At 60.2% G+C, this 11,405-nt stretch overlaps 1 protein-coding gene across 4 annotated transcripts in view; it reads left to right on the forward strand.

The window, feature by feature from the left end:
- The window catches only part of COL6A2 (collagen type VI alpha 2 chain), a 31,056-nt gene extending 20,687 nt beyond the window's left edge, over window positions 1-10,369 (forward strand). The window contains exons 16-28 of one of the 4 annotated variants that reach the window (XM_059887750.1): window positions 179-245; window positions 456-514; window positions 881-943; window positions 1,217-1,267; window positions 1,512-1,547; window positions 1,772-1,834; window positions 1,920-1,982; window positions 2,126-2,161; window positions 2,349-2,394; window positions 2,656-2,808; window positions 2,974-3,426; window positions 3,642-3,680; window positions 9,258-10,369. In XM_059887750.1, coding sequence (XP_059743733.1) covers window positions 179-245; window positions 456-514; window positions 881-943; window positions 1,217-1,267; window positions 1,512-1,547; window positions 1,772-1,834; window positions 1,920-1,982; window positions 2,126-2,161; window positions 2,349-2,394; window positions 2,656-2,808; window positions 2,974-3,426; window positions 3,642-3,680; window positions 9,258-9,856 — 1,728 coding nt within the window. In that variant the 3' untranslated portion in view covers window positions 9,857-10,369. 4 annotated transcript variants of the gene reach the window in all.
- Window positions 10,370-11,405: the final 1,036 nt, after the last annotated feature.

The raw sequence follows: 11,405 nt of genomic DNA on the forward strand, positions 1-11,405 counted from the left end.
TCCTCTGGACATGAGTGGTGGCCCCTGCCTGCCCAGGCTGCAATGAGGCTGAGTGGACAGGCCTGCTGTTCCAGCGTCACCCTCCACAGTGTGCGGCCTCCTCCTCCAGGGAGTTAGTGATCCCCTCTCCCACCTCCCTCACATGCAAACCAAACTAACCTGGCCTTTCTTCTCACAGGGGGACCCTGGTCCTGAGGGGCCCCGGGGCCTGGCTGGAGAGGTTGGCAACAAAGGAGCCAAGGCAAGTGGTCATGGCTGGGTGGTCACAGGGGCCACGTGCCCTCCTGCTGGAGGGGCTGCACCAGGAGCCCCTGCCTTCTCCTGCCCTCCACCTTCAGACTCAGCCCGGGGGCCACTGTGGTCAGGGCTGAGGGCCTCTCGGAGGGCAGCACAGCCCCACCTTGCTCACGTCCACAGTGAGTCTCAAGCGCTTCATCCCTCTTCCTTCCAGGGAGATCGTGGTTTGCCTGGACCCAGAGGTCCCCAGGGGACTGTCGGAGAGCCTGGGAAACAGGTCAATAGCAGAACGCCAAGGAGGGCCCGTGGCTCTGGGACCCAGGCCCCTTGCTGTCTTTTGACCTCATTGTCCCCCTTCCCCACCCTGCAGTCCACTTGGGTCTTCTGTCCTTGGGCAGGAAGGACACTGTCCCCAAAAACCTGGGCAGCGGGACAGGGGGCATCTCACACCCTCATCCTGCCCTGAGGGGTCCAGCTTTATCAGATGGGAGGCGGTGTGGGGCCTGGGAGCTGGACGTGGCTCATGGAGAGTAGAGACCTTCAGGATGCCCAGCCCCATGGGGCAACAGTGTCACCTGGGGGTCAGAGCAGGATGACGTCAGTCCCCCTCTGTGCCGACTCCTTGCCTCCTTTCTGTTCTCAGGGATCTCGGGGAGACCCTGGTGATGCTGGTCCCCGCGGAGATTCGGGACAGCCTGGCCCCAAGGTATGCCCCCTCCCCACCCTCCAGGATGGGGCTGGGAGCCTGACCAAGTCTTCCAGGAATCTGCCCGCTCAGCCCCCTTGGTGTGGGAGGACATCAGGGGCTGAGCAGCAACCCCCCCACCTCCCCCATTTTCTCACCCTTGGGGGTAGTATGTCTTCCCAAAGCGCTCCCTGCCCATGAGGCCCCTCCCCACCTGCCCCAGTCCAGGCCAGCTGGCTTAGTCTCCACATTTTTCCACTGGACCTGCCCTGACTGGCCTCCTGTGTCCCCCAGGGAGACCCTGGCAGGCCTGGATTCAGCTATCCTGGACCCCGAGGAGCACCTGTAAGTCCTGGCACCTGGCGTGGGACAGGTACTGGGGGAGGGCCATGACCAGGGAAGGTTCTTGCTAGTTCCTGCTAGGCCCAGGGTGATTGGAGAAGGGCCCGGGGCGCCAGCAAGAGGCAGGCCTCCTGGAACCTCAGACCTTCTCCCACAGCCTGCGTGGCTCACCGTGAGGGCTGGGACGGGGCTGCAGGGCCTGCCAGCCCTTGGCCCTTGCTGAGTGATCCCTGTGCTTGCTTCCCAGGGAGACAAGGGTGAGCCAGGCCCCCCCGGCCCCGAGGTACGTACTGTGGTGCATGGGGCCGTCTGTGCGCCTGGCCTCAGCTGAGCTCTGGGGGTGGGAGCTGGCTATGCCCTGAATCTGTGCGGGGTTGCATCTCTGCCAGCACTGCTGAGTACGGGTTCCTCCTGAAAAAGCCGGCAGGTCTGCTGAGGCTGGGGCAGGGAAGCACTGCTGGGCCACAGAGCTCTCTGCGCTATTAACAAGGGTGTCCTGTGTCACAGGGGGGCAGAGGTGACTTTGGCTCCAAAGGAGAACCTGGGAGGAAAGGCCAGAAGGGAGAGCCTGTGAGTACCTCCATGCCCAGGGCAGAGCCTTGTGCGGGGACCACCCAAGGCATTGCCAGAGCCCACCTGCCCTTTTCCTTCTCAGGCAGATCCTGGTCCCCCTGGTGAGCCTGGCCCACGAGGGCAGAGAGGAGCCCCAGGACCTGAGGTAGGTCAGTCGCCATGCCTTTGGCCTTGAGGCCCAGCCCCTGGGTCAGCCTGACCAACAGGCACCCAAACCACGTGGTCCGCAGCCCTCGCAGCATTGGCCGTGAGGAATGTCACCTCTCACGGTCACCCTTCCTTCTCCAGGGAGAGCCTGGCCCCCCAGGAGACCCCGGCCTCACGGTAGGTATCAGTTGGGTTGGACTCAGGGGCCTCCTGCGTCTTAAAATCCTAAGAAAGGGCAGCAGGGACAGACAGGTCGGGGGTGAGCTCAGGGCAGGAGGTGGACAGGGTCGGCAGGCTCCCAGGAAGCACTTCTGGTCCCTCCCCATGGTTCACGCTCTGCCCCGCCCACCCGGCTGTGTTCCAGGAATGCGACGTCATGACCTACGTGCGGGAGACCTGCGGGTGCTGTGGTGAGTCGCGGCCCCCACGCAGCTACATCGGAGCACTTGTCTCCCTTGGGGCTCCTGTCCAGGGGTCAAGGTCACCTGCCCTAGTCCTGCCCTCCGGGTTGCGTTCACTGTTTCCCATGGTGCACTTGGGTGCACGCCCCTGGCGTCTAAGGGTGTCTCCATGGGCCGGGGGTCAGCGCGGCGACCCTCCCGCCCCTCGGTCGCCCGGCTCCGCCCTCCTGCCCGGTTCCGCTGACCCCACCACCCTCCCGGCCCCGGCAGACTGTGAGAAGCGCTGTGGCGCCTTGGATGTGGTGTTCGTCATCGACAGCTCTGAGAGCATCGGCTACACCAACTTCACCCTGGAGAAGAACTTCGTCATCAACGTGGTCAACAGGCTGGGAGCCATCGCCAAGGACCCCAAGTCGGAGACGGGTCAGCTGCACCGCAGTGGGGTGGGGTACGGGAGCGCCGGGCGCAGTCTTGAGCAGAGAGGGGCCGGCGCGCAGGGCACCTGGGATCCAGACGGAAGCCCACGGGAGGGGTCTTGGAGGGGCCGTAGCTCTGCCAAGGCTGACCTCACGCCCGCGCCCGCTGCAGGGACCCGCGTGGGCGTCGTGCAGTACAGCCACGAGGGCACCTTCGAAGCCATCCAGCTGGACGACGAGCGCATCGACTCGCTGTCCAGCTTCAAAGAGGCCGTCAAGAACCTTGAGTGGATTGCTGGTGGCACCTGGACGCCCTCGGCCCTCAAGTTCGCCTACAACAAGCTCATCAAGGAGAGCCGGCGCCAGAAGACCCGCGTGTTCGCGGTGGTCATCACAGACGGCCGCCACGACCCCCGGGACGACGACCTCAACCTGCGGGCGCTGTGCAACCACGAAGTGACGGTGACGGCCATCGGCATCGGGGACATGTTCCACGAGAAGCACGAGAGCGAGAACCTGTACTCCATTGCCTGCGACAAGCCGCAGCAGGTGCGCAACATGACACTCTTCTCCGACCTGGTGGCCGAGAAGTTCATCGACGACATGGAGGACGTGCTGTGCCCGGGTGAGTCCTGGCGGGGGCGGGGGGGCGGGGCCGAGAGGGGTGGGGGGAGGGCGGGGTGAGGGGAGGGATGGGGCGGTGCAGGGAGAGGTGGGGCTGCGCGGGGAAGGAGCGGGGGTGGGGCGGGGGGGGGTGTAGGCGGGGAGAGAGGAGGGGCTCCTGGCCCCGTAGGACCTGAAGGAGTCACCAGGACCCCCGCCTCTTTTCCTCTCTCCTAGATCCCCAGATTGTGTGCCCGGATCTTCCCTGCCAAACAGGTAACGCAGGCGCCACTGACCCCCAAACAAGTCGGCAGCCAGGGCCGTAGAGAGGGCTGTGCAGGGACCTCAGGAAATGCTGGTGCGGCCACCCCCAGGAGAAGCCTCAGGTTCCAGACCTGTGGTGGCCCAGCCTCCAGGATCCCAGCATTTCTGAGGAGAGGGCTGGGGGTGCTCAGCCACCCCCCACCTCATGCATGTGGGGAAGGGGAGCTGCCCACTGGGCACTGCGCCGGGCTGTCCAGCTACTGGTCTCAAACACACAGGTGCCTAGAGGGACAGAAACCCCAGAGTTGCCTGGGGTTGAAGCCCTGGATCCATACATGAAATAACTGGTCTTAAACCCTCCAGGAGGTGAACACATTCACAGCCCAGGGGTGGCTGGGCGAGGCAGAGGGGCCTCTCCCCTGACAGCCCCATGCTGCTGCTGCCCAGCATCTCCGGTCTGATCTTCTGTCCGGAAGCAGACGTTTACGGGGCCATGCCCCCCGCCCTACGTGCTGGCACTAGTGTGGGAGGCTGGGGACCCACAGAGGCTGCTCCAAGGAGTCCCTCAGGCAGGATGGCATCGTCCAGCCCCACTGGGCATCGAGCTGCTGCCTGCAGGGCTCTGCTGCAGTGACTGGGCCATGGAGGTGCCCAGGGACACCAGGAGCTGAGCCCCCACGGCTCGCCCTGCCCTTGCCAGCCAGGTCGTAGAGCCAGCTGGATCCTTGCGCTAAGTTGTGGGTGCTGGGCCTGTCCTGGAAGTGGGTCCTCCGGGGCTGACTCTGGGAGGTAGGGGCTGCCACAGCGGGCAGGGGCCAGGTTGGGCTGGGCTGCTGGCGGGTCCAATGTTGACGGGAACATGGGTCGTGCATCCACATCCATGTCTGCCATGAAGTTGGCGCTGGGGCTCCTTCCAGGCGTCAGATGGACCCCTGGGTAGGTTCAAAGGCTCCAAGGCAGCCTGAGGAGAGGGAATGTGTTGACTTGGGGACAAGGGTCCCTACTCTTACTCTGACAGAGAACTTCCAAAGAAGTGCTCCTGAGGTTGTACCAGTGACCACGCCATGGCCGATGGCGAGCAGTGGGGGCGCCCCAGAGTCAGCTGGAGACAGTGGTGTGTGGTGCCCAGGGCCACCCAACCCCCAGAGGCTGACCCAGTAGCACCAATCCCCATCTCCTCTGGGGCTAAAGGGGCTGGTGTCCCCACAGAGACCCAAACAACCCATGGTCTGTGCCCCTGCTGCCCTCAGAACGCCCAAGTCCTCTCAGGGTAGGAGCCCTGTGGTCAGGTGGCTGCTTGAGGGCAGAAACCTGAACCCAGCCCTGGTGCCAGGGCCCAGCAGTCATCTTGCTGGGGAAGTGTCGAGTCTCTCACCATGGGCAGTCGGCTGAGGGTCTCTGTAGCTACTTCTCACAAGCTGAGGCTGGTCCCCTCGTTCCTAGTTACTGAGAGTCTGTCATGAACATGTGTGGGATTTTGTCAGATGCTTTTTCTGCACCTATGATATGATTGGGTGGTGTTTTTTCTTTAGCTTGTCAACATCATGAGGTAGAGTCTTTGGATTTTGAATGCTGACCCAACCTTACAGACCTGACATAGATCCTACTTTGTCATGGTGTGTAATATATATACATGTGTATGTATATATGTGTGTATACACACACACACACACACACACACACACACACACACACTGTTGGGCTTCCCTGGTGGCTCAGCGGGTAAAGAATCCACTTCCAATACAGGAGACACAGGTTCGATCCCTGGGTTGGGAAGATCCCCTGGAGGAGGGCATGGCAACCCACTCCAGTATTCTTGCCTGAAAAAAATCCCATAGACAGAGGAGCCTGGCAGGCTACAATCCACAGAGTCGCAAAGAGTTCGACATGACTGAACAACTGAACACACATAGATACAGACTGTTGGATTCAGTTGCTAGTATTTTGTTGAGGATCTTTGCATCTGTGTTCGTGAGAGATGAACAGAGCTGTGTGACCTTTCTTGTGATGTCTTTGGTTTTGATATTAGAGTGATGCTGGTCCCCAGCTTGGTGATCTCACTTCTCCTGAGCCTCCAGGACCTGAGAGTGAAAGGGAACAGACCCCTGAGAGACCCCTTCTCCCTTCTCCTAACTCTTCCTTTCACTAAACTCACACCCTCATTCTCCTTTTTTTTTTTTTTTTAATTTCCACCTTGTCCTCTTTTTTTTTAAAAATATTTATTTGGCTGCATTGGGTCTTAGTTGTGGCATGCTAGGTCTTTGTTACAGCGTTTGAACTCTTCATTATGCATGTGTGATCTAGTTCCCTGACCAGGGATTGAATCTGGGCCCCTTGCATTGGGACTGTGACATCTTAGCCACCACCAGGGAAGTCCCTCATTTCCTTTAAAATGATTTGAAATTTCCAAGTAAATTAGACACTGTGCCCAGAGAGGAAGAGACCAGATGTAACTACAGAATGTGCTCCTTGACACGAGTGGAATCCGTCCAGCATGCTGAGGGCTGAGCAGACAAGGCGCAGGGGGATGCTGCCTGCTCTAGTGAAGCCTGGACCTTCTGGGCCAAGTGGCCCTGTCCACCCAGAGACTCAGCCACATCTGGGCTTGGATTGAGCTGGGTGGCAACTCAGCTGGGGTGAACCATGAAGCCGCCGTCAAAGAGAAACAACGCTGGACACCAGTCAAAGGCAGCAAAGGCAGGTTTTCCTCCATGACAGCTGCTGTAGGAGGGAGGAGAGCCAGGAGGCCTGAGCCCTGCTCCCCACACCAAGGCCAGGGCTCTGGAACACTGGGGCCCGAAGGAAGGGCACAGGGCAGGGGTGGGGCCATGGGCCAGGCCACCTGGACAAGCTAACTGGACATGCCGAGGCAGCCCCAAGGACAGGAGGCGTTGGGCCCATTGGACCCAGCGGGTAGGCCCTGACCTCCCCAGGGACAGGGTGGGTAGAGAGCGAGAGGCTCTCCGAGCGATTATTCCTTGGTCCTCGGAGATGGCTCTGGGCCTAGAGATTTACATCTAAAAGGCGAGGCAGATTTGTCTAAAGAAGTTGCTCCAGAGGGGCTTCAGGGGTCACCTGCCTAGCACCAGGTGGGGCTGAAACAGGCAGGAAATTCTCCTGGCAGTGCTGAGGCCCTCCCAGGGCAGGGCCCTGAGTTGTCAGCAGCCACCAGGCCGGGTCCATTTCAGAAGCCATCTGTGCTCAGAGTCTAGCGGTTCTCGAGCTCTTGCTCCATCTCCTCGGGGCTCCCTGAAGCCCCACTTACTTGGCCTTGGCCCTCAGGGCCAACAGTGCAGCCTCCCTGGCTCCTCATCTAACCCCTGGCTGCGCCTTTGGCCCCTCCTCGTCTCTGAGGAGAGAAGCGGCCGGAGGCGTGCTCATACCCACCACATCCCTGAAAGGCCTCTCTGGAATCCCCCGCAGATGGACCGTGGCCTGGCGGCGAGCCCCCGGTCACCTTCCTCCGCACGGAAGAGGGCCCGGATGTCTCCTTCCCCAGGACCATCCCCCTGATCCAACAGTTGCTAAACGCCACGGAGCTCACACAGGACCCAGCTGCCTACTCCAAGCTGGTGGCTGTGCTGGTCTACACTGCGGAGCGGGCCAAGTTCGCCACAGGAAACGAGCGGCAGGACTGGATGGACCTGTTCATTGACACCTTTAAACTGGTGCACAGGGACATCGTGGGGGACCCTGAGACCGCGCTGGCGCTGTGCTAAAGCCGCAGGGTGCAGCCCCACCTGGCTGCATGAGCTCCCGGGGGCTGCCTGCCTTACACTGCCAGGCTTGAGACAGCAAGAAGCTGTTCTCTCAGTCTGGAGGCAGAAGTCCAAAGTCAAGGTGTCCTGGGCCACATACCCCCTGGGCCTCTAAGAGAAGGTCCTTCCTGCCTCTCCAGTTCCCCTCTCTGCCTCTGTGGTCATGAGACTTGTCCCCTTCCCCTCTGCCTCCTCCTACAAGGACTCTTGTGGTCGCACTTAGGGCTAGATAACCCAGGATAGTCCCCCCCATTTCAAGGGAATTGTTCATTGAATTCCATCTGCAAAGTCCTTTTTGCCATATAAGGTCACAGTCACAGAATCCAGGATTAGGCTCTCTCAGGGGCCATTATCTGGCCAGAAAGAAAGAGAGACCAGCAGAGCCTCACAGACGACCCAGCTCCCGACTCCACCGCTGGCCTGTGCCCAGGGCCCCTGTGCAGTCCTCTTGTCCCCTGGCTGAGACATGGAGCCCCTGCCCACACCACCAGTCCCTACATCTCAGACTGCCTGCCAGGGACACAGAGGGAGCTTGCTGGGCAGTTTCAGTCCACCTCGAAGCTGCTCTTCATCTGCACCACCACCAAGATAAGCTGCATCATTAATAAGCTCCTTAAAAAAAAGAAAAAAAAAAATCTGAAACCCTCGCTCCTCTGCCGGGAGCAGCACTCCAAGGACACACCCAAGCGTGTCCTTCAGGTGCTGTGAGATCATCTCAGACATTCTATAAAAGCTGAAAAGCAAGGTACCTGAGTGTGTGCTGTGGTCAGCGGCTTGCTGGGGTGAATTGGTTGCTCACCGGATCTTGAGGGTGACCCATGTGGCACAGGGGGTGGGGGTCACCTGGTGCCTACAGGACCCAAACAGGACTTCCCCCTCATGATTGCTGCCAAGGGTCAGGCACCCCTGTGTGCCCAGCCCTGGGTCAGCACACCTGGGCTATGACCAGAGTCCTTTTCTGCCCAGGTCAGGAGGGGTGACCAAGGGCTGAGGAGCTAGACCCAGGTGGGAAGGACCAGCCTGGTCCATGCTGAGCCCCCAGGGTGGTTAGAGTTGCGATCTCAGCAGTGGCTAGGGGAGGGGCTTGGCTGCACATTCCTGGCATATGGATGGGGACTGAGCCTGTGGTCCCTCCTGTGTGTGGAGCGGGTTTTCAACCTGTGAAGTGGCATGGCCCCTAGGTCTAGCCTCAGCCTGGCAGCAATCTTGCCCGCACACTGTCCAGCATGTCCAGGCTGGTGACTGCCCAGATGAGGGCAAGGGTGTCCTGGCCACACCTATGCCCACTGGCCTATCAAAGCCTCATCTAGTTGACGGGCCCCTCTCTCTAACATTCCCAAGCCTGGAGAAATCTGGCCAGAAGCAGGTCGTTGAGTCTGAGGATCTTCTTGAGATGTTTTTACACAGTCACACCCTCATTTCCCATGGACTGTGATCCTTTGGGGGCGTATCCAATTCTTGGGTCAAAAAAGGGGGCTTTATGGACCCCCTCCCATGAGGGCCTGGAGGCTGCTGGGCAGAGATGGTGCTGGTAGAGTGAAAAGGGGCCCCTCAGTCTCGGGGTTGGGGACATTTCCTGGTGGCAGCACAACCAAAAGAGACGGTGTTGGTCTCAGGGAGACGGTGGGAGTCTGCACCAGCGTCCTGGGCACTGTCAGGTGGGGGAGTTCCCTACCGGAGTGGCCTTGGGGGAAGCTCCAGCGTCTCAGTGCTCCTGTGGGCGGGGTGAGTGTAAAGAGGCCAGCGCAGGGCATGGCCCGGCGGGCGCTCCAGGGGCCGGGCTGCCGGGCCTCACGTGGGTCGCCCGCGCACCACCCCTTCTCGCTCCTAGAGCTGTACGTGGCCCAGTGCACACAGCGGCCGGTGGACATCGTCTTCTTGCTGGACGGCTCTGAGCGGCTGGGCGAGCAGAACTTCCACAAGGTGCGGCGCTTCGTGGAGGAGGTATCCCGACGGCTGACCCTGGCGCGCAAGGACGACGACCCGCTCAACGCGCGTGTGGCATTGCTGCAGTTCGGGGGCCCGCGTGAGCAGCAAGTGGCCTTCCCGCTGACCTCCAACCTGACCGTCATTCAGGAGGCGCTGGCGAGCGCGCGCTACCTCAACTCCTTCTCTCACGTGGGCACGGGCATCGTGCAGGCCATCAATCAGGTGGTGCAGGGCGCTCGGGCTGGGGCACGCCGCCACGCGGAGCTGTCCTTCGTGTTCCTCACCGATGGCGTCACAGGCAACGACAGCCTGGATGAGGCGGTACACTCCATGCGCAAGCAGAACGTGGTGCCCACCGTGGTGGCCGTGGGTAGCGACGTGGACACGGATGTGCTCTCCAAGATCAGCCTGGGCGACCCGGCCGCCGTCTTCCGCGAGAAAGACTACGACAGCCTGGCCCAGCCCGGCTTCTTCGACAGGTTCATTCGCTGGATCTGCTAGCGCCCCCCTCCCCCAGCCCGCACCCCCACCAGGCCCCGGGCCCCAGCCCTGTGACTCCTGCCCTACGGGCTCTGTCCTCCTGTCCATGGTGCTACTCCGACCCCACTGAGAGGTCCAGCCGCTGAGGAATGAGTCTCCACGTATGGGTATAAAGTCAGGAGTGAAGGACACAGGCCCACCCAGCTCCTACTGGGAATCCCATAGCTCCGGGCACCCCAGCCCTCCTCCCCTCTTCATCATCTGCCCTGGCCCTGCCCTCTATGCCCTCCTGGAACCCCAGAGGCTTCCTGGGGTGCACTTCTCCAGTGGACCTCCCTCAGCCCAGCCTCATTCACAGACTCTCCTCCCCCCCCACCCCTACCCCGCAAAGGCTCCCTGCCAGCCCCAACAGCCCCCCTGCCGCTTTCAGGTCTCCAGGGGTCACCTTCCCCATCAGACTGAGCTGTGATAGCAGGCCCCATACCTCCCTGTGTGCACACACCCCAGTCCAATAAAGGCTTTGACCCCTCTTGCTCCCCAGTTTCCAAGTGACTGTACCAATAGGGATTCACGTAACCCCCAGGACTGATCATATCGCTGGGGACCCCGGATTGTTCTGTGCACCGAGATGTTGCTGGGCCTGGCCCCGTGTCCTTCCGTGTTCTGGGATGAACTGTGTCTCTCTTCCCTGAACTCCCAACGTTCAAGTCCTTCCAGACACCGCACTCCCAAGGGACAGGATGGCCTCAGCCATGGAATTCACCTCTCTAGTTGACTCTGGGCTGAAAACAATGTACTTGGTTGATGAAGTCTCACTCTGTCCCCGGACCAGGGCCAGAGTGCTTTAGGGACACTTGTTGGTGTTTGCACGACGATATTTGTGGATAGAGATAGATGGTGGAGAGATGATGGAGAGGTGATAGAGACAGAGGATAGATAGATAAGCGATAGAAAAAGATGATAGGTAGACTGATTGATTGATGGGTATATTGATGATTTTAACAGAGTGATAGACGATAGATATAGATAGGAGAAATGAGACAGAGGCGGTTTTTTTCTGGCAGCCTCGGTGACTTTGTGTTCAGACACCCAGGTCTTTTAAGTTCACCCTCTGGGAAGTGCCCTCTTAAACCCAGGCTGTATCATCTGCAGGGCCTGGCCTAGCAAACGGCCTCAACATGGGGTCTGTTTTTAAACACAGTCTGGAGGCCAGCGTTTGACCAGGTGTCTGCAGGGCCACCATCCCCCCAAGGCTCTTGTTCTCCCAGCCCACCTGTGCCCACGTTTCCCTTTCGTGCACGGACGCAGTCATGTTGGATTAGGGCCTATTCCACCCAGGATGACCTCATCTCAGCTAATAACAGATGCCATAACTCTACTTCCAAATAAGGTCAAATTCTGAGGTGGGGGCTAGGACTTGGACATGGAGTTTGGGGAAGGGAGACACAGTTCGGCTCAGAACATGGGGAGGGGGCATGAGACTGACTCACTCCACCTCTCCTCATCTGCCTGTGCAGCCTGCAGCTAGAGGGCAGGATATCCCACCAAGTACCTGCCCTTCCTCCGCCCC

Source organism: Bos taurus, chromosome 1, assembly GCF_002263795.3.
Source record: "Bos taurus isolate L1 Dominette 01449 registration number 42190680 breed Hereford chromosome 1, ARS-UCD2.0, whole genome shotgun sequence".
NCBI classification, from domain to species: Eukaryota; Metazoa; Chordata; class Mammalia; order Artiodactyla; family Bovidae; genus Bos; species Bos taurus.